The sequence below is a fragment of the Poeciliopsis prolifica genome, unplaced genomic scaffold (genome assembly GCF_027474105.1).
Source record: "Poeciliopsis prolifica strain line A6 unplaced genomic scaffold, Auburn_PproV2 SCAFFOLD183, whole genome shotgun sequence".
Classification (NCBI taxonomy): domain Eukaryota; kingdom Metazoa; phylum Chordata; class Actinopteri; order Cyprinodontiformes; family Poeciliidae; genus Poeciliopsis; species Poeciliopsis prolifica.
In genome coordinates, this window is record NW_026562558.1 from 177,114 (window position 1) to 197,225 (window position 20,112).

Consider the following 20,112-nt stretch of genomic DNA (forward strand, 5'->3'; position numbering starts at 1 on the left):
TAAAATGTTTTATTTTCTGATTTAAAAATGGATTTAATTATTTGTTTCGGTGCATTATTAATGTATTTCTAATATTGTATTAGAAATAAGTGTTTAAATAAAAACCTGCAGAGTGGAAAACTGATCACTAAAACAATCATTAGTTGCAGCCCTGCAGAGACGTTTCGCTTCATAATCCCCTTATGACTGGGATTATATATCAGAAAAATGCTTCTGGGGTAAAAATACATTCAGATCATTTAAAACAACAGAAAATTAACAAAAAGGAGGTGAATTTGTTTTTAACAGAAGAATTAAACGTTAATTTATCAGCAACTCTGGAAGCATTGTCCTGAATTAAAGCGACAAACTTCAGACTCAGATTCATCACGGAGAAAAACAACACAAGGAAAGGTAAAGGAGCCGAACACTGAAGGCCACCTGGAGATGAAGGTTGAAGCAACGTGACGCGAGAGCAACATGGGCGAGACAGAAGCCCTGGAGGGGCTGAGACGACTCGGAGAGGACGGAAAAAACAGGAAATAAAGGCTGAAAATCCCTGAAATTACAGAGAAAATAACATGAACTGAGAGAAACGAGGGAGGAAAAGGAGGTTTTTCTCTTTTCCTGCAGGACAAATAAGAGTTTAAGAGTCAAACGCTCCGTTTGGGAACATTTTAAGAGGTTTGTTGCAGTCGTGCCATTTGTAATGATTTCTTGGGCTCTGAGTTGTTGGAGACGGAAGAAAAACACAAACATGATCATTAAAACCCTGCTGTGAACTTGTGTAGTGTGGAAATGGGTTTGAACAAAAAGCCCGGTTCTGGTCCTGCAGGAGGTTTCTGTCCACTGTCGCCCTGTGCTTTCCCAGGGTAAAAGACTCTGAGAGCATTTAGGTTGTCTGCAGTCTAACAAAGTGTATTTAAAAGCTTAAAAGTGGCTTTAGAATGATCTGTCCCGTTTAACAAGTTACATCTGAAGGAATAAATGACTTTACAGCCGTTTTTTCCAAAGCTTTGAAAAGTGAAAACAGTCGCGCTGCAAACCGCCAACCTGAGCTGCGCTCTCATCATCGCTCAGATCAGGCGGTGAAACCAGGAACGGCTCAGATTTCTGGTGCCATGTGGGTTTTCCTGGCTGCTCCGTCACCAGGCTTTGACTTCCCAGGTCCAAGTTTCCTCCTTCCAGTAACAAACTGCCGATTTGTCTACTGTCAATTCAAAGGAGAAGCGTTTTTCTCAGCAGGAAGTTGACGCAGTTTGTTACATAAGGGATGGATCAGTGGAAAGTTCAGTCCAAATCGCTTTCGTCTGCATCACCGGCGCGCCAACTAAACCAGGTCTTAACGACTAAAGGGAGGGAAATGGAAACCAGTTAAAACGCTTGACCTTTACTTACTGGAGAGCAAAAACAACTGGATTTTCTAGCAGTGAATCCACAAACCCTCATTTCAACTGATTCTATCAACCAGACAGAAACATAAAGAACAAAGTATTTCTTCTTTTCAGTTCTTTTTCTGTCACATTTCAATGTTTCAGATCAAATATAAATAGAAAGTTTCACCTAAACTAACAGAAATTGTGGGACCGTCCCACAATTTGGCACAATCTGACTAAACAATGCAGGCCTTCACCACCAGAGGCATCTGAACCTGCATGGCAGCATGAAGCAGGCGAGCAGATCTCTGAACACTGAAGCTTTTAATGAAGATCCAAAATGACTTGAAGAGTTTCAGCGACTCAGCCTGGAGGTTAGAAAACTGCACAAACTAGAAACTACAAAAATAAATTTGCTTGATGGAAACAATCCTGAAATACAACGAATATTGAAGCCACACTGAAAAAAATGATAACGTTTCAAGAATCAAGTCGTAAAAGATTAAAGTCAGAATAATATGAGAATAAAGTCTTTGTATGTTGACAATAAAGTTGTAGAACTTGGATAATGATATTATCACTTTTTTCCCATAACTTGACTTTATTTAAATGTTCAACTTTTGAAAATTTTCCAAGTTTTCATCTAAAAAATTTCAGAGATTAATGTCAGAATTTCTGGTTTTCATTCAGCAAATATTCAACTTTTCAAACTCAGAAATTTCTGAGATTTTTCTAGAAATGTTCTGAGGTTGAATTTTACGCCTGATTCGCCGTCGTGGTTTTCTGATTCTGCTTCTTTCCGGTAAACATCGGGGAGCCGATCGGACCGATGGGCGTCTGACCCACCGACGTCCCTCTGGACGTTTTATTTACCCGTCTGTATTTACTTTTCCCCGGCCTTCGCCGTCGGTTTTGGGCTGAGAGTCTCGGGGAGAGAAAGGCGATCCGATCGTCTCCAGTTCCTCCCAGCTCACACACTCACTGGGAGGCTTTTTTTCCACTTCAGCAGCTGTTACGTAACCGGCTCTGCTCTGGGAAACTCAATGAAGCTCCGTGTGAGCGGCGGCATACCAACGCCGAGCGGCAGCAGCGACTGCAGGGGTCGTGACCTCACAGGATGCCATGTGGGTCTGACAGAGATGATGGGATTCATCAGCAGAAACAGACCAGAGGGAATTAAAGGGACTCCGTCTCTTTAAGAGGATGATTATGACATCAGAGCAGGTTCAGATCTATTTCACATCCTTGTCCTTATGCTTGCAGGTTGACCTCTGGCCAGGTCACCTGTCCAAAGGTCAACAGAGACACTCGCTACGCTCTGACTCTCACCTGTAACCACATGTTATTTCTCATGTTTTCAAACTGGGAGGTTCCCAGGTTCTCCCAAAGTCTCCATTATAATTAATCAAGCAACTGGATTAATGTTGGATTAACCCATCAGTCCGATAATCCCTGCATCCATCCCTCCCAGATTAGATCCAGGATTATTGACAGAGCCAAGCTAAACGATGCAACAGCTTGAGAAGAATCACAGTTTTTGACAATCAGCTGAACCACATGTTGTTCTGCCATCATCATCATCATCATCATCATCATCTGACAGCGGGTTAACGCCTCGGTACCGTCACTGCGGTAGTTCAGTTAAAGTCCAATAACTTAGAGAACTTAACGGTGCGGCTGCAACCCTGTGGCCGACCTTCATGGTCTTTCTGCGGATTGGACAAGTTCTCGTCCCGCGGAGCTCAGCGGGGGTCTGCGTGGCCCGTGGGCTCGTTAATGAGGACACAATTAATCAGAAGCTCCATTTCAGCGGGTTCGGAGCTGCAGCTGCTGCCTGGCTCATGAGCGGTTGGACGGATCATTCGCTCCTACCTTTGCTTTGACTGGACCCGGAGGAGTCGGAGCGGCTGTGCGTCCTGCCCGCTGCGGGCAGCGGCGTCTCCGCGGCGGCTTCGCCGGGCTGCGAGCGACTCCTCACCGCGTCAGCCACCGAATCCTGTCGGGACGACTCCATTCAGGAACCGAAAGGAGGAAAATCCCCCACAGCAGCAGAAATCCAGAGGAAGGAGGAGGAAGCAGCCGGTCCGGTCCGGAGCGGCGCAGCGCGGCGCAGCGCAGCCGGGCTGGAGGAGAGGGAAGGCGGCGCTGTGCAGAGCTCTGCCCGCCCTCTCTGGAGGCTGAGACTCAAACAGCAGCCGCGGAGTTTCAACTGGAAAAGAGTTTGACATGCGAGTTCAGCGGAGCAGGGGCGACCAGAAGATCTCAAAGGCCGGGGGCCCTCAGCTCAGCTCACTGTCACTTTCATAACATTAAAATGGTCTAAAACAGCTTTAATTATTTTTAAAATGTGCATCTTGAAAATATAAATTATAATAAAATATTACCATTTCAGAAATATCGAGAATTTTATAAGAATTTAATAAACTTATAATTATTTTTTGTATTTACACCGAGAGTTCATGTTGATATATGTTTTCATTTAAATTAAAATATTTCACTTTTTCAAAAACATAATTTCATGGCTTAAAGCACAAATTCATAAATTGATTTCCTCTGTAAAAACATGTACATTATTTTTAAGCAAAAATTAGTTTAATATAAAACCTCATCATCATCTTGATCTCAGACATTTTTTATAGTCCTGCAGATCAGATGAAAATGCTTTGGAATATAAATTTATTTGAAAAAGTAAAGACACCCCCCATAAATATTCAGTTTTTTACTCAGAATCGTTCACACACTAATTGTAACTGTTTTGTTTTATATATGGAATTAATTTTTTTGTCTGCATGTAAAACAGTTGGCTTTGCTTTGCTCAAGCAAAAGACAAATAAAAACGAGTTTTCATAACAAGGAAAAAGTTTACACCCTCCCCCCTGACAGCTGGCCTCACCGTATCAAAATCCAGTTCGCATCGTTTTTTCGTTCAGATTTTTGTGTAATTTGACAAGTTTGTGTGTTTTATATTATATTATATTACTCATAATCATATTTACAGATATAAATATCTGCATGTTTTGGTTTAGATAAGGAAATTTCTCGCATGCGGACAAACTGGAGGGCAAAAAAACAATTTGAATACATGAGTAGCAGAATAACTCCGTTAACTCAGTCAGACTTGGACATGAAGATATTATTCATTTCATGCAGAAAAACCATTAAATCCAAATCAAACCACTTCTTTCTCTCTCTGTACTCATTGCTATAGCAACTGACAACAACTAAACAACAACAAAACATTTCACACACAAAGCAGAACGTTCAGTCTGTTGCAGGTTTCAAAACTCTGTTACGAACCACAGGGTGAAAATAGCAATTTCAATGATTTTATCATTATATGTTGTTTTTGGCAGGTGAAGCTCAGGCTCATCTGACCGCAGATCAGATGAGCCTGAAATCCTCCCAAAGGGCAACAAGCATCCACAACATGTAGCAGGTAAACTGCCTTCACTCATGCAGCCTTTTCTTACTGCCTCCACCTCCACCTTTTCATCATCGTTATTCCTTTTTCTCTTTTTGCCAAAAGCAAGAGTTGCCTGGAAGAATTTTGCAGCAGAATATTGCTCCAGATTCATCATCCTAATTAGTTAAGATGAAATAAAAGAGCTGGGTTTTATGATTATTTAGCAGAGAGAAGTAGCTGGCAGTTCTCTTTCACCTGCAGTAAACAGCCTAAGGAGATCTCCCCGCAAATTTTGCTCATTTCTGTCTCATCAAGATGTAAAAACTTGTCCAGCTTGTCTTGAAAGCCACATTCAAAAAGTAAGAATCTGCATTTTTTGAGCTGAGGTGACACTTTCAATTATTTAGTCGAATCTCTTAATGCATGTTCATGTTGACTCTCCACTCACTGAGAGGTGGGCAAAGAACCCAAAAATTACACTGCAGTTAGGCGAGCACTACATCAACATGTTTTACTCAAGTAAAAGTAAAAGGTATCCATCCAAAAAATAAAAGTCAAAAAGGTAAACAGTCAATTCAAGTAACTGATCAAATCATCAATCATTTAAATTACATCATCAGACAGATCAAAATAAAGGTTAAGTGAAGTTTTGGTATTTTAAGGAACAAAATGACAATAATTCATATAAATAACAAAGAATAACAAAATCAGGCAAAATAATGTTTCCAAATCAAATTATATCAATAAAAAAACTTCTGAAACTTTAGCAAAAACTGCAGCTCTGTGTCTGGTGTATCTTTGCTTAAATCATGTATATTTTTCATTTAGTGGATAGAAAATCCAGAAATTTCACTCAAGTAAGAGCAGAAATACTTCATAATACAATTACTTAAGTAAAAGTAAAAAGTACAGCATCGTAAAAGTGCTGCTAAAAGTAAACTTTTTCTAAAACGCTAATCAAGTAAATGTAGATGAGTAGAGTAACTAGTTACTACCCAACTCTGCACTCACTGCAAAAAACAACTTTCATGCAACTTAGATGTATTTTCCTCTCGTGGTGGCGCCCCCTGGTGGTACGCTGCCCTGCAGGAACTACTCATGTCAAAAAAAGGCCAAAGCTTTCACCTGAACTTAATCTAGACACACTCACTTGTATTTTACACAGTAGCTCACAGACTATCACTGAAGAGGGAATTTTGCTCCTAAATGTCGGTACTGAAACGCTTCCTGTTCCAATCTGAACTCCCTGCAATCCTAATTTATGCAATATGACTTATTAAAATGCATCTAGATTCAAAGAAACCCACTGAGTGCTAATGCAGGGCATTATAATTTTAAAAGCTCCCTTTGTAGTTTAGAGTTTCATCAGAGCTGGGTGTGATGAAATGATTGTGACACTGTGCTGGAGAAGTAAACCGTGTGGCTCGGTTGCAGTGCGGGAACATCTGAGAAGGTTTTAATTTGATTCTCAGTGAAGTTATGCAACTAAAAACACAGCAATCAGCTCTGAATAAAACTCCTGGGTCTGCTGGTGCTTGAAATCCTGGAAAGTGCTTGAATTTCTTAATAAAAGTCCTTGAATGTGCTTGATATTCAAACTGCACAGTTTTGTACTAAAGTTTGATCAAACATTTGATTAAAAGCCTAAAACTGGAAAATATTTACAGTTATATCATTTTATTTCTTCCCTGTGTGAAATTAAATCAGACTTAATCTTTATTTTTTCAGGTCAGAAACAATTAACAAAATTATTTCTATTTGCTAAACACAAAAAAATCTAAAATGAACATTTTTAGTTTTTGTGTGACTGTGCTCTGTTTGAGCATTTGAAGGGGATTTGCATCAATAGGATTTGTTTGGATTCTTTCTATGTAATGAATGTTTATTATTCCTGTTGTTTTTATTGATTTGTGTGATGGAAATAAAGGTTAGCTTTTATTTTAAATGTTCTACAAACATATTCAAATAATTGTTTGTATTAAATTAACACAAGTGTTTTCTTGTCGAACCAGTCAGGTGTGTGAAAGACATTTGAAAATGTGAAATTTTGCTATATTTTAGTTTCTCTTGTCCCTGATGTAAAGTGTACAATTCAACCACAAGACATCATTAATATCAGTGATAAATTATACCATCAAATATCAATTTCAAACTGTTTTTTTTTAGTTCATTTGTATTGTTTTTTATCTCCAAATCGCGTGAAAAGTTTGAAAACTTACGATTGTAATGCTGGAAAAGTGAAAAAGTTTACAAAGCCAACCTTTTTAGCTACAGTCAATAATTTGTGTCATTTCAAGATTCAAGATGTTTGCACTTGAAACAAGACAAAATACTTGTATGTTTTTCCCGTGTACATTTAGACTTCCAGATTGCAAAATTCAACAGAAAGTCCTTGAAGTCGGAAAATCTGACTTGGAACGTTTCCAACATGATGCTGAAAATATGTAGAAATAACCTTTTTATTTGTGTTTCTAATCATTTCCCCTTAAACTGGTCATTTCTCTGTAACAAAGTTCCTTCACACTTTGAATAAATGGATAAATGTTGTTCCAGTCAGACGAACTGAACGCAGCAGAAACTTAAATCTATTCTCCTGACGGCGGGAGCCGATTGCTTCAGAGGAGCTGCTGTTCCTGATGAGAGCGGAGAAATTCAGCAGGCGGTTTCACAGCGCAGAAACGGCCTGCAGACTCAATAATTCATACAGACAGAGCAGCGCTGAATTATTGAACTGAGCTGTTAGTACAATGAAAACTGCAGCGCGAATGTCCTGAGCGCCGCTCTGGTTCACAACAAGAAACTGACAACAGCTGTTTATCCCTGACCTTTGACCTGTTGGTGAGAGACTTTAGAAACAGAACCGTCCGTCACATCCCAAGACAGCCTGGGAGAATAAAATGCTTAAAATCCAATCAAGTGGTTCTCTTATTTTGAATAAGGTTCAGATTACAGACAGGAATCTGTTCATTCAAATTATTTTTAATAAAACTCAAAAGTAGAGCTGCGACGAGCATTAATTTTAGTGACCAATTATTCTGATGATCAATCAAATAATCATCAATACTAATACCAAATAATGACAAAGTAGTTGGGATTTAATTATATATTAAAAAAGAAAAAACTTTATTACTTTTAGGTTTTGTAACTTTTATAAGTGAATATCTTATATTTATGCATCACATGGAAATAAAAACAGTTTTCTGTAGTGAAATTGAACAAAATGTTATTTTATTTGACCAAATTCGGTGGTATAATAAACCTTGTGATGGGTTATGAGTTTCAACTCAGTTTTTGGATCATTTTAACTTTAAATAATGATCCATTTAATCTCATCTTTGGATGTTTGGCCAAACCCAGCATGTTGGTTCAATCCGTCAATCAGCTAAAACATCCCAGTGTTGGCTCCTCTGGTCACAGGCTGCACTATTTTTAACCCAGGATTTAAGAGGTTTTGCTTAATTTCTGCTCTGATTGTTTTGTTCCTTCAGCAACTGGCCTGTTTTAGAGTCTGTGCTCCACTGTTGGCAATTATTCGATAACTAAATTGACAATTATTAATCAGTTCATTGTGTATTTTGAGCTGTTGCATCAGGTTCTGAATATCTGCTGAGTTTACAGTTGCTACGGCTCAAAAGGAACATGGGAACTATTTTGACCTCTTTCGGTTCCCACTGGCCCAGAGACAAATAATTTTTAAATAATCAAGTGTTTTCAGAAACAGACCAGCTGCCACTCACAGTCTCAATAGAAAAGACCATAGAAGGTGGACTTTGGTTTTGTGAGACCTTCAAATATTTAAAGAATTAAATATTGTGGATTCAGAGTTTTATGCTGATTGGCTGCAGTGCAAATTATCCACAAGATGTCAGTGTGCAGCTTTTCCCAAACCATCCACTTGATACAATTAATTATTTCACCATATCTGAAAACAAATGTACTTTTCTGTTCAGACAGTCTACAGATAATCTAATGAAAAGTCTAATTATTTTCTTGATAAAACATAATCAACTGTTTCTTGAGGCAGAATTAATTCAACCGAACAACATTTTATAAACTGACTTCCAAATCTGAGAGTCTTTTAACATTTATGTTTAAAAATATTTGGGTTGTTTTAATGATAATGCCCTTCCTGAGTCATTTTATTATTTTAGATCCTCATATCTGAGAGTGTTCATGTCCATTTCTCACTAAACTGCTGAATCTCAGCATTTCGTTGTGAATTCATGTTCAGCTGAAGTTAGAAACCAAAATACATTCAAAATAACTTCCACAATCAGCACTTATCCACACATGTTCCTTAGTGATCGCCATCGTTTTTACCTCTTCACTCCTAATAAAATACAAAATTTAAAGGTTCGATAAAACCAGCCAACATAGCCTCATGTTTTCTGCCAGTTTTCTCACATTTTGTTATGGAAATCTGATATAAATTTATGACCAAGAGAAAGAAAACTAGACTTCCTGGTTACAGGACTAAAGGTCAACTGAAAACTGGTTTTACTGGTAAATATCCACAACTTCCTCCTGCACTTGGCAAATTCCCAGAACAATTTTCATGCATCTTTTCTGCACTGAAATAAGATTAGCTCTTTATTCTTATTCATAATATCCAAGTTTCATGGAATATAGAATCATCAGCATGGGACGTTTCTCACCAATCAACAGTACCGACCCGGCCTTTTAAAGTCTCTCCAAATCCAAACACGGTCCATCTGTTGAAGAGTTGTGGTGGCGATAATCTTTGAGTATTCACAGCGACTGTATTTTATAGGAAAAACGTGGAAGAGGTTCCAACCTGGAGGATCTGTTGGAGGGATCCCCAGGTGTCTCATACATAAACCCAAATATGCATCTTCAATGTAAAGAGCTTTAACGTGTCTGGAAGCCTCAATGAGCTTTTTGGTGAGATCCAAAGACAAAATGTAGCCCAGACCCAAAGCATAGGGAGGGTAAACATCATCGCTGACCAGATCCACAGGCACATAGAACCTGGACGTGGGAACCCTGGAGACTTGTCCTCTATGTTCCACCAGGCCGGTCATGTAGTTTGTCCTTGGAGCCTTGAGGAGCAAGCTGACCAGATTGGGAACATTTAGAAACATGTCTGAATCGATTTTCATGGCGTAAGCGGCGCTGGAGCAGTAGGAGTTCAGCCACTCCAGCATCACCATGGTCTTTATGGTCAGGTTCTTGTAGCAGTCCACAAAGTCTCCCTGGATGAGGTCGTGATGCTCGTTGCTCTCCTGCAGCAGCTGCTGGTGGACTTGCTCTGCATCGTCTCCAGTCTGCATCCCCAGCAGGAAGAGCAGCGCCACCACTTGGTTGTTCACCAGCTTCTCACTTCCCCAGCTGTTACGGATGACGTCGCGATGAGCTCGGTTGCGTGGTGCTACTGGTACGATCAGAACCACAAACGGGTTCTCCTGCTTACATTTCAGTTCCTGGTTGATAGTAAAGTGGTACTCATAGGGGTACTCCACCAAGTACGGTCCAGGAGACACATAAGGAGCCGCTGTCTGTTGGGCCGTCTGGGTTTCTAGGGTCTGCCAATTGCGGTTCCAATCAAGTGAAACATTCCTGAATGTGAAAAGTTTTGTCAAATTATTTTGTATCAACCATTTAAAGTTCCAATCAGGTGCCATGTTCCTTATGTTTGTGCAGTAGTAAAAAAACACAACTCCAATGACCAAAAATAAGAAGAAGCATTGGTTTCGTGACAGAGAAAAACGTCCATCATTGATCTTCATTTCCTGTCTGGAAACAAAATGAAAGAAATGTAAACATTATGTTAATGTTTATCTGTCCGAATTACCAAAGCATTTAGTTTACTGAATAGAAATCGAAAAAGTGGCTAAAATAAATCTTTTATAATAATAGATTTTATCTTAAATCTCTTTTCAGGACACTCAAGAGACAATTTAAAACAAAAGCAACTGGAAAAGAAGTGCCATGCAAAAGAGACAGGAAGAAATGAACTAAGAAGAATAGGCTAATCCAGAAAGAGGAGTTTCCAGACCAGATTTAAAGAAGTTAAGAAGCAGATCGACTCAAAGCTCAGCTGCCCCTGGACAGACGAACAGATGAGGGCAGGAGTCGGATCCGAGGGATCGGCCCGGGAGACATGGAGGGACGAGACGACGCAGGGTTTTAAAGGCGATTAGGAGCAATTTAAAGACGACGGACATGCAGAGGTTTGCAGAGGCAGAACAAAGCAAAGAAAAGACAAAAAAAGAAAGAGACTCATCTAAGTGTTTGAATTGACAACATGTGTGAGTTCACCTAATTTCAAATATTTGAAGAGTGATGTTTGAATACTAATGTCATGTAGGAAGCAAACATCGGAAAAGAACCAGAGTGCAGACAAAACAGTTGTCATGTGAGCCATGATTTCATGAATAAGGTGTAAAACACTTACAAAAACTGGGAACCCAGAACATGAGATGGTGAGCATCAATGCAAAGCGCAGACTGAGCAAACTGAAGGAACCAATGGCCAGAAATGACTCTGAGAGGAAGATATACAGAGGAGCCGACACAGGAACTAATCAGGGAACTAATCAGGGAACTGATTGCAGCTGGGAAGGCAGCGAGTGACGCTTGATGAGGGGAGAAAATGGCAAAGATTGAAGTATAAGGAGAGAAGCAGAAATAAATGCCAACTCTAACAAAAATAACACCTAAAAAGAGAAACTAAGCTAACAAGAGGAATAAACTGGAACGAGAAGATAATACAAAGTGCAAAACAAACCCAAAACTCAAGTACTGAACAAATTAGAAGAATAAACTAGGCTCCGTGAAATATATTGAAATAAGAAATCATTTTTGTATCTAAGGAAAATCTTGGGGTTTCACCAAGAAGAAAAAGCCAGTGGGGCTGAAAAACAAAAGACACCATTCATCATATAACGGCTGAAGATGAACATAAAATACAAATAATTCTGACCAATCAAAGCCATTTATCTTCTGAATTAAGTTTCTATTCATTAAAAATACAATCTACATAAAACCTAATGAGGGAGTTCGTTAATCTGAGGTGGTTTTTAGATTTTTTTGCCAGAGTAGGAAATGTTTTGCACAAGGTGCAACTTGTACAAAAAGCTAAACCAACATCCTTTTCAGAAACTAACATCAGCTGCAGTTTATCATATGTATAAGATTCTTATGTATCATATTGTCACCTTCCTAAAATAAGTCCTTTTCTTTACATTGAAAGTGCAATGTAAAATATGCAAATGTTAAACGTTACTGCATAGATTCAAATCTGCAGCACAAGTTAAAAGTTCTGCCTGAGACTCTCCCACGTTCAGCTGGTTTCTCTGAACTTCTCACCAACACTGAAATGAAGCCTGCAAATTCACACAGGTAAAAAATATTCAAAACAAAAAGAATGACAGGCCAAATTTAAGAAAAAATAATAGTGTGTTTTTTGAAAAGACCATGAAAGAAAATGTGCAACAAATCTGGGAGGCAGAATCTGTGATTGACCAGGTAACATAACTGACATCAATGTGGTCTGACAACTTTAATGCTGCAGCTCCAGACTTCCTGTTTGCACAGGAAGTCTGTGACGGATCACCAGCTTCTCTGTATGGAATGCCCTAAATGCCAAGACAAGATGGTAAAAAACAAAAGGAAAGCTACGTAAAGCCATCCCAGCGCTGCGCTCTAGTTAAACCTGCTCCTGACAGCAGGACGCCGGCCACGCCTTTATTTGCTCTTGCTTTAAATAACTGCATTGCTCCTATTTCCTTACACCTCTAATTCTGATCCTGTGGCTTTTGTCACTTACAGAAATACGGAGGCTACTCAGCATAAAGGATGGCGCAGAGAGAAAACTCCAACCTACAACATATAGCGTTTTCCATAAGGCGGGTCTCCGAGTTATAATACAAATCAAAACTTATTTTCTTTGACTCAGAAAAGAATCTGTAACATTTCCCTAATAATAATCAATTGAAGCCAAACTCCTGCAACACTTTACAGAACCTATTTGCTAAAAACCCTCTGAAAACAATTCCTTCCCCAAACATGAATCTGCTGAACCCTGACCTGCAGGGTTAGTGTTATGTTTTAAAGGGTTAGTGTTTAGTTTTAAAGGGTTAGTGTTTGGTTTTAAAGGGTTAGTGTTACGTTTTAAAGGGTTAGTGTTTGGTTTTAAAGGGTTAGTGTTTGGTTTTAAAGGGTTAGTGTTTGGTTTTAAAGGGTTAGTGTTTGGTTTTAAAGGGTTAGTGTTTGGTTTTAAAGGGTTAGTGTTTGGTTTTAAAGGGTTTGGTTTACGTTTTAAAGCAAACACCAGGCTGCTGGAGCTGCTCACCGGGTTCGTTTCTGCAGAGAAAACCTTTGGAGGAATCTGTTCGTTCCAGCATCACTTTTTGTTTCAGGAGTAACTACAATTAAACCAAATAGGTAAAATTTGTTAAATTAATAGTCAAACTAAACTGAAGTTAAATCAAGATGTAGAAAGGAATGAGAGTTTGTAGCTTAGCTGAAGGTGTGATCTGTTTGCCTCAAACTGGTGAACTTTCCGTCTGTGACCGACCGACTCAAAGTTATCACATTTAAAAAGTGACCCATTATTTTAAAAGCTGACCGATCTGAACCTTAAGGTTAAACTTTAGCAAAAATGCATGAAACAATCCAATCAGTTGGCAATAACTGTTTTCCTTCCCTTAAATACAATTCTATCAAAATTCAAGTATTAATTATTGACTTAAAACAAGCTGTTATATCTTGCTGGAAGATCACTTGTAAGTTAGTTGTCTCTAGTAAGTGATTTCAAGTTTACTGAAATATTTGTAAAGGTTCTTGGTAAGATGTGTTTGCAGTGTAGCCCTGCAGGATTTGACCGACATGATGTGAAGTCAGTTTAATTTTAGGTTCACTAGAGATCGACATTAATTTATCTTCTCAATATTTTCTGACCAATCTGGATTTCAAAGTCTCTCCAAAAACACGCACACAGCAAAACTGGCCGGGTTAAATCAACACTGAGTCCGTTTGGTCCTTCTCAGAATTGATCTCAGTTTAACGCTTCAATGATTTCAAAAAGACATTGAGTAATTTCAACACTTAAAAAAGTTCAAACTACCCAATCTCTTGTAAAAATAAACCAACTCTTCATTTTCTTTGAGAGAAATAAGAGAAACCATAAAAACTATAAATTAAAGACAACAGAGCTAATTTGCTTCTGGATATTTTATTCAAACTCAGAACCAAACCAGGCAAAGCAGCATTTAGTTCAGCTTAGTTTAGTTTAGCTGTTGGCTGGAGTCGCTCTGACTGGAGATCAGACATTTTTTATCTAAAAGACTCCAACACAGAAACAGACCGCAGTGAGACCTCTTGTTAATACAACAGCTTTGCTGTTCTGTTGTTTTTTGACTGATGAGTCTGAAGTTTAAACATACAGTAAACATCACATATTGAACCTGAAATACATTGCGATGTTTTAATGTAATTATTAGCTACTGTAGGCATTAGATGCAGAAGTTTTATGTTTATGAAAATATAAATAAAAAATTTTTCTTGCGAATTTATTTTGTGATTATAGTTTTTTACTGTTGCGTATGATAATTTTTTTAAATACAAACTATAAAAATGTAAAGCACTCTTATTTTCTTCTGCTACCTTTCTCACCAATCAACAGTACCGACCCGGCCTTTTAAAGTCTCTCCAAATCCAAACACGGTCCATCTGTTGAAGAGTTGTGGTGGCAATAATCTTTGAGTATTCACAGCGACTGTATTTTAAAGGAAAAACGTGGAAGCTGAAAATCCAGGGATCTGTTGGAGGGATCCCCAGGTGTCTCATACATAAACCCAAATATGCATCTTCAATGTAAAGAGCTTTAACGTGTCTGGAAGCCTCAATGAGCTTTTTGGTGAGATCCAAAGACAAAATGTAGCCCAGACCCAAAGCATAGGGAGGGTAAACATCATCGCTGAAAATTTCACGAGGTAAGTACCATTTGGAGTCGGGATTCCTGGAGACTTCTCCTCCATGTTCCACCAGGCCGGTCATGTAGTTTGTCCTTGGAGCCTTGAGGAGCAAGCTGACCAGATTGGGAACATTTAAAACATGTCTGAATCGATTTTCATGGCGTAAGCGGCGCTGGAGCAGTAGGAGTTCAGCCACTCCAGCATCACCATGGTCTTTATGGTCAGGTTCTTGTAGCAGTCCACAAAGTCTCCCTGGATGAGGTCGTGATGCTCGTTGCTCTCCTGCAGCAGCTGCTGGTGGACTTGCTCTGCATCGTCTCCAGTCTGCATCCCCAGCAGGAAGAGCAGCGCCACCACTTGGTTGTTCACCAGCTTCTCGCTTCCCCAGCTGTTACGGATGACGTCGCGATGAGCTCGGTTGCGTGGAGCCACTTGTACGATCAGAACCACAAACGGGTTCTCCTGCTTACATTTCAGTTCCTGGTTGATAGTAAAGTGGTACTCATAGGGGTACTCCACCAAGTAAGGTCCAGGAGACACATAAGGAGCCGCTGTCTGTTGGGCCGTCTGGGTTTCTAGCGTCTTCTTGGTGACCCCTGATGAAACTGTCTGCTGTTGAGTCGGTGTCTCCTGTGTTGTGGTGACGCTCGTAGTTTCAGGAAGTTCCAATCTGGTCAACTTACTCCTCAACTCCAATGTGTTTGTTGAATTATTTTGATTCAGCCATTTAGGGTTCCAACCACGAGCCATTCTCTGTATGTTTGTGCAGAAGTAAAGAAGTGCAACTCCCAGAACCAAAAAGAAGAAGCAGCACTGTCTTCGTGACAAAGTAAGAGAGCTCAGGTATTGTGCAGGTTGCGTATTCCTCATTTTCTGTCTGAAAAAGAAAAAAAAAAACATTAAACATTATTTTAATGTTTACCCTTCTGAATTGCCAAGTATTCTGTTTATTGTCAGTTTATTTAACAAAGTGATTCAAGAAATCTTTTATTCTCTTTGTGTATTACATTTATTCCTTTAATAATTCTCAAAACCAAGCCATGCAGGGAAAACAGAAAAGCTCTAAAATAAAATAAAATAAAATGAAATAGAGAATCCTTTGTTCTCACACAGGAAAATTCAGATGTACCAGCAAGATGTTCAAACAGCAATGTTCCTGAAAACACATGGATATTACTGAAATATTTCAATTTTGTCCAATGAAATACTGAATATTTCGTCTGACATGGCTCACAAAATTTGGAAGATTAAAAAATATATGTGCAGGAGTGAAGAAGGGGCTTTTTTCCCAAGATCTGCGACAGACTGGCGACGCGCCCAGGGAGACCCGCCTCTCGCCCGGACCGTTAGCCGGAGCTCGGCATCAGCAGCTTCCGACCCGGGGGACAAGAACATGGATGGATGGTTTTTCCAAGATGGCGGAGGGAATAGGAGCATAGTCAGCTAGCTGTCCAGAGTCGGTTAAGAAATGCCCACAGTAAAACTGTAACTCGATAGATAAAACTAAGGCATGAGTGGGATAAGCATGAGAATTAACCGGAGACACAATAAAAATCAAGACAGAACCGAAGAGCTGCCTGTAACGGAAGAAATATCCGAACACGAAGCGAGCGCGAAAAAGACCCAGCATTGAAAACGGAAGAGCGCGATAGCAAAACGGCGCGCAGCTCTAACGGGAGCTGGCCGTATTTAAGGACGAGCTGAAGGAAGAAATAATGAATCTTCGACAAGAAAGTTGTCCCAGGTTGACCAGGAGCTACAGGCACAGCGAGCGAACATCAGCGGGGCTCAGACGCGCAGAGCGGGCGGAGGTGGAGGAGGAGCGGAAGATGGATGCTAACGATGCTAACAGTGGAATAAGCACAGCGAATGCAGGAAAAACTAACCGATCTAGAAGGGAGATCAAGGAGAAGCAATATACGAATCTTCGGCTTACCAGAAGGAGCAACTTTCTGGAGCAACTTTTTAAGAAGAAACTCGAGCTACCGGAGGGGATCAACCAAGCCCTCACTCCAAAACCGAACCCAAATGCAGCACCGAGTCAGACAGCAGTTAACTTCATACAATTTGAAGAAAGCCTGGCAGAAAAAGATTCAGGTAACGGGTAAACAGATTTTGCTGACCATTGTCCAATTTATTTATACATATGGATAAGTAGCAGGAAACAAAATACTGTATGGAGACTGAACGTGGGAATATTGAGTCGTGAACAACAAAGAGAAAAGATGGTAAAACCCAGCGATAAAAGAATTACCTCACAGACATACAGGGCAAATACGGAGAAACTTGGGGAATTAGATCAGGATTATAAGAAAACAAAAGACCCAAAGGTTTACCTAGAAATCAAGATAGCTAAAACCAAAATAAATGACGTATTACTAGGAGAGATTGAAGAAAGAAATACATTTCTGAAACAGAATTACTATGAAGCAGGTTCAAGGGCAGCTACACTGTTAGACTGTTAAATATACATCATGGAAAAACTGACACATCTATTGAGACTAAAGCAATCACAAATGGAAGAAAAGTGGACCTAATGGACAAATTCAAGACAAAAAACAGCGACAAAAAATAGAAAAAGAACTAGATAAACTAGATGGGACAAAGGTCATACAGAGAAATAGCTCCCAAGTGAAAGTTTTATGTTGAATGTGATGTGTTCATGTATACTGTGTGTGTATGTAAACAAATGTGAAAAATACCAATAAACAGTCAAATGATAAAATATAGATTACAAATATCCTCCACAAATGTTGATTTTGAGCAGCAGGAATATTTCCAGCGCATCGGGACTTCATGGCACAGCCAGCAGCTTTACATCTGGATGATTATGCATCTGCACTGCTGAGAATATTTCTGCAATAAGCCAAAACAAAAAACACCACGATTAGACTTAAACATGTTATTTAACAAACAAAACTGAATTTCAACAACCACCAGAGAGCAGAAAACCATGACATAGAGCCAAATGAGTATTAAAGACAAAACAAATAGAAAGAATCCTCCTTTACAAACACATTCATTTTTTCCAAAAGCAATTTAGCAAAAAACTAAATTTCTCTGTGGTTTCCAGCAAATAACTTCATAGACTGACGTCTGACTCGTTCAGAAAAACAAACGTTTCATCTTCTTTGTCTTAATGTTGGCTGATGAGCCAAAATGCCTCACCAAGCACCGAACGCAGTGAGCTTCACTATTATAACCCAGTTTGTGGAGATTTACTCTACCTCAGCTAGACATGCTTTCTCTGGTGAATGCAATGTGATTTCCGTACTTTGTTAACAAGGCACCAAGGATTGGTGCAGCCTGATTGGCTTTGAGGTGGAGGTCATTTTGCAATATTTGGATTCAAAATTATGTAGCATCTAAGCTGAACATTGTACTTAGCTGTTCAGCAATGCATGTTGTGTCCATGATCATGAAAGGATTGGAGATGAATGAAACACATGGCATGGCTCCAACTGCTCAACGTCACAAAACCTGTTCTTGTCCAAGCCTGACTTTCCTCCTCCTTTGTCAAATATGTCAGATGCAGAAGCATTTGACATGAAAACAAAGAATGAACAAATGAAAAGTGCTTGAGCTGCTACAGGAAGGAACATGAAGCTGGGAGAGTGCTTTCAGCGCCATCTGCACAAAGGGAAAATGCAACACATGTTGGTGATAGTCTTAACTTTACCTGGCAGCTCACATTTCAAACGGTTCAGTGTTCCAGAGTTGTCCATTAAAAACCTGTTGTTCCCCAGGAGGGAGGTAAATATTTACCTTTGGATTGCATGTGTTAAGAATTAAAAAGAGGAATAACTTGATTTGGCTCGTTAATTCATTCCTCTGATCCGGATTCTTGAGCCTCTATGCGCAGGGAGAAAGAGCAGTCATACGACATCAGACTTCAGATATCTAGAGCTTTATCCAGAGAATTCAAATGCATACAGAATGTTACAATAAGCATCTCACCCAGAAATCAACAGTCCACAAAAATGACAAATAGAAAAATACTTGCAATGAGTTTGAAAAGAAAAACAAAGAACAAAGATGCATCTTTGGGAATCACTCATTCAGCACAAAGAGATTCAACTCCTCTGTTGTAAGCAAAGCTTTTTAAAAACTGTGTATTTCCATATGCTATTAGCGGGTCTGTTGTTTTCTTTGTGGGGGCTGTCTTAATGTCAATTTCATTACCTCTGAGACCTACTGAAACACCCAGATCTTCTCGTACCAGCCTCTTGGACTGTGATTTACAGCGTGCATCTTGTGCGTTATCTCTGCCTCAAAATGATTCAACAAGAAACCAGTTGGTATTTTTAAACAAACTCGCACAAAATCTATTGCTTAATACTAACTATAAGTTTGGATCTAACACTAACTAATTAAAAACATGCTTTTTAATGCTTAAAGAAATATATTAATATGTTTGATTATATGTTGTAACGGACTTCTATAGTTTTTAATGTTTACCTGAACTATTCAACCCTGAGTAAAGAATTTATTGCCCTGATAGCCAACACACTCCCTGTTTGAAACGCTCTTTAGGGAGTATAAGACTGCTTTCTGATTAGAAATTTATGTAAGTTTCAGAGAATCACCAGCTGCCCCAGCCTGGATCTTTTATCTAAGTTTGTCTTAACGTTAAGGTTAGCCTGTGTACTATTGTGCTGATTTAAAATTCTGTTTCAACACATGTGAAACCCTTTTTTGTTCATCTCAGGTCCAGCAGGTCGATTCCATGACAGATAAACTGAGGTTCACTGTTTATTCTTACAAGAGAGAAAATCAAGATGGTGGTTAAACTTCAGTCCAGCAGCTTCTGCCCCACAGCCACAGAGAGAAACAGAGACGGTCAGCTGACTGATCGTATCGTGGGATTTAACATATATTTACATCATTAGCACACATTACGGATCTCATCTTTAACATGAATAGTGCATAAATATTCTTAGTACAGAAAATAAAATGACACATATAACATTCAAAGGTTGGTAACTGAGACAGTACTTTGTGTCAAAACGTAAAACATACCTCATAAAAGAGAAAAATCAAGATGGTGGTTAATCTCAGTCCAGCATCTTCTGCCCTTATATCAGAGGTTCCCAAAGGGTTTCTTCTGGGTCCCCCAGAGGGTCCCAAAGGGTTTCTTCTGGGTCCCCCAGAGGTTCCCAAAGGGTTTCTTCTGGGCCCCTATATGAATGACAAGAGAACAGGAGTTTTAAAGTCCCTTCAAAGACGCACGTGGCCCATGTTCCCCTGATTTGGTGGCGATTATTTGGTCTCGTCTGACACCTTCCTGCATTTCCTAGAAAGAAAGAAATCAAATCAAGTCTAGGAACTAGCATTTTTGTTGTTGGGATTTGTGAAAGAGTCAAGTGAATGAAAGACTGTTGTCTTTGGTTTTGAATCTTATGCTGTAAATGTTTCTT

The 20,112-nt window shown here is 39.3% G+C and overlaps 1 protein-coding gene and 2 pseudogenes across 1 annotated transcript; all 3 read right to left on the reverse strand.

Annotated features, from left to right (window-relative positions):
• The window catches only part of LOC129356653 (nuclear receptor ROR-alpha A-like), a 36,921-nt pseudogene extending 33,327 nt beyond the window's left edge, over positions 1 to 3,594 (reverse strand).
• Positions 3,595 to 9,357: 5,763 nt separating this feature from the next.
• On the reverse strand, positions 9,358 to 11,280 carry LOC129356647 (beta-1,3-galactosyltransferase 1-like). Its single transcript, XM_055026224.1, has 2 exons — positions 11,174 to 11,280; positions 9,358 to 10,512 (listed from the first exon to the last, which is right to left on the reverse strand). The coding sequence occupies exon 2, from the start codon at positions 10,503 to 10,505 to the stop codon at positions 9,417 to 9,419; it is 1,089 nt and encodes a 362-aa protein (XP_054882199.1). The 5' UTR covers positions 10,506 to 10,512; positions 11,174 to 11,280; the 3' UTR covers positions 9,358 to 9,416.
• Positions 11,281 to 13,976: 2,696 nt separating this feature from the next.
• Positions 13,977 to 19,864, reverse strand: LOC129356640 (beta-1,3-galactosyltransferase 1-like; annotated as a pseudogene).
• Between the last annotated feature and the right edge of the window lie 248 nt (positions 19,865 to 20,112).

Coding starts and splice junctions, on each gene's coding strand:
- LOC129356647 (XM_055026224.1), bottom strand. CDS start 10,505: ATGAAGATCAATGATGGACGTTTTTCTCTGTCACGAAACCAATGCTTC.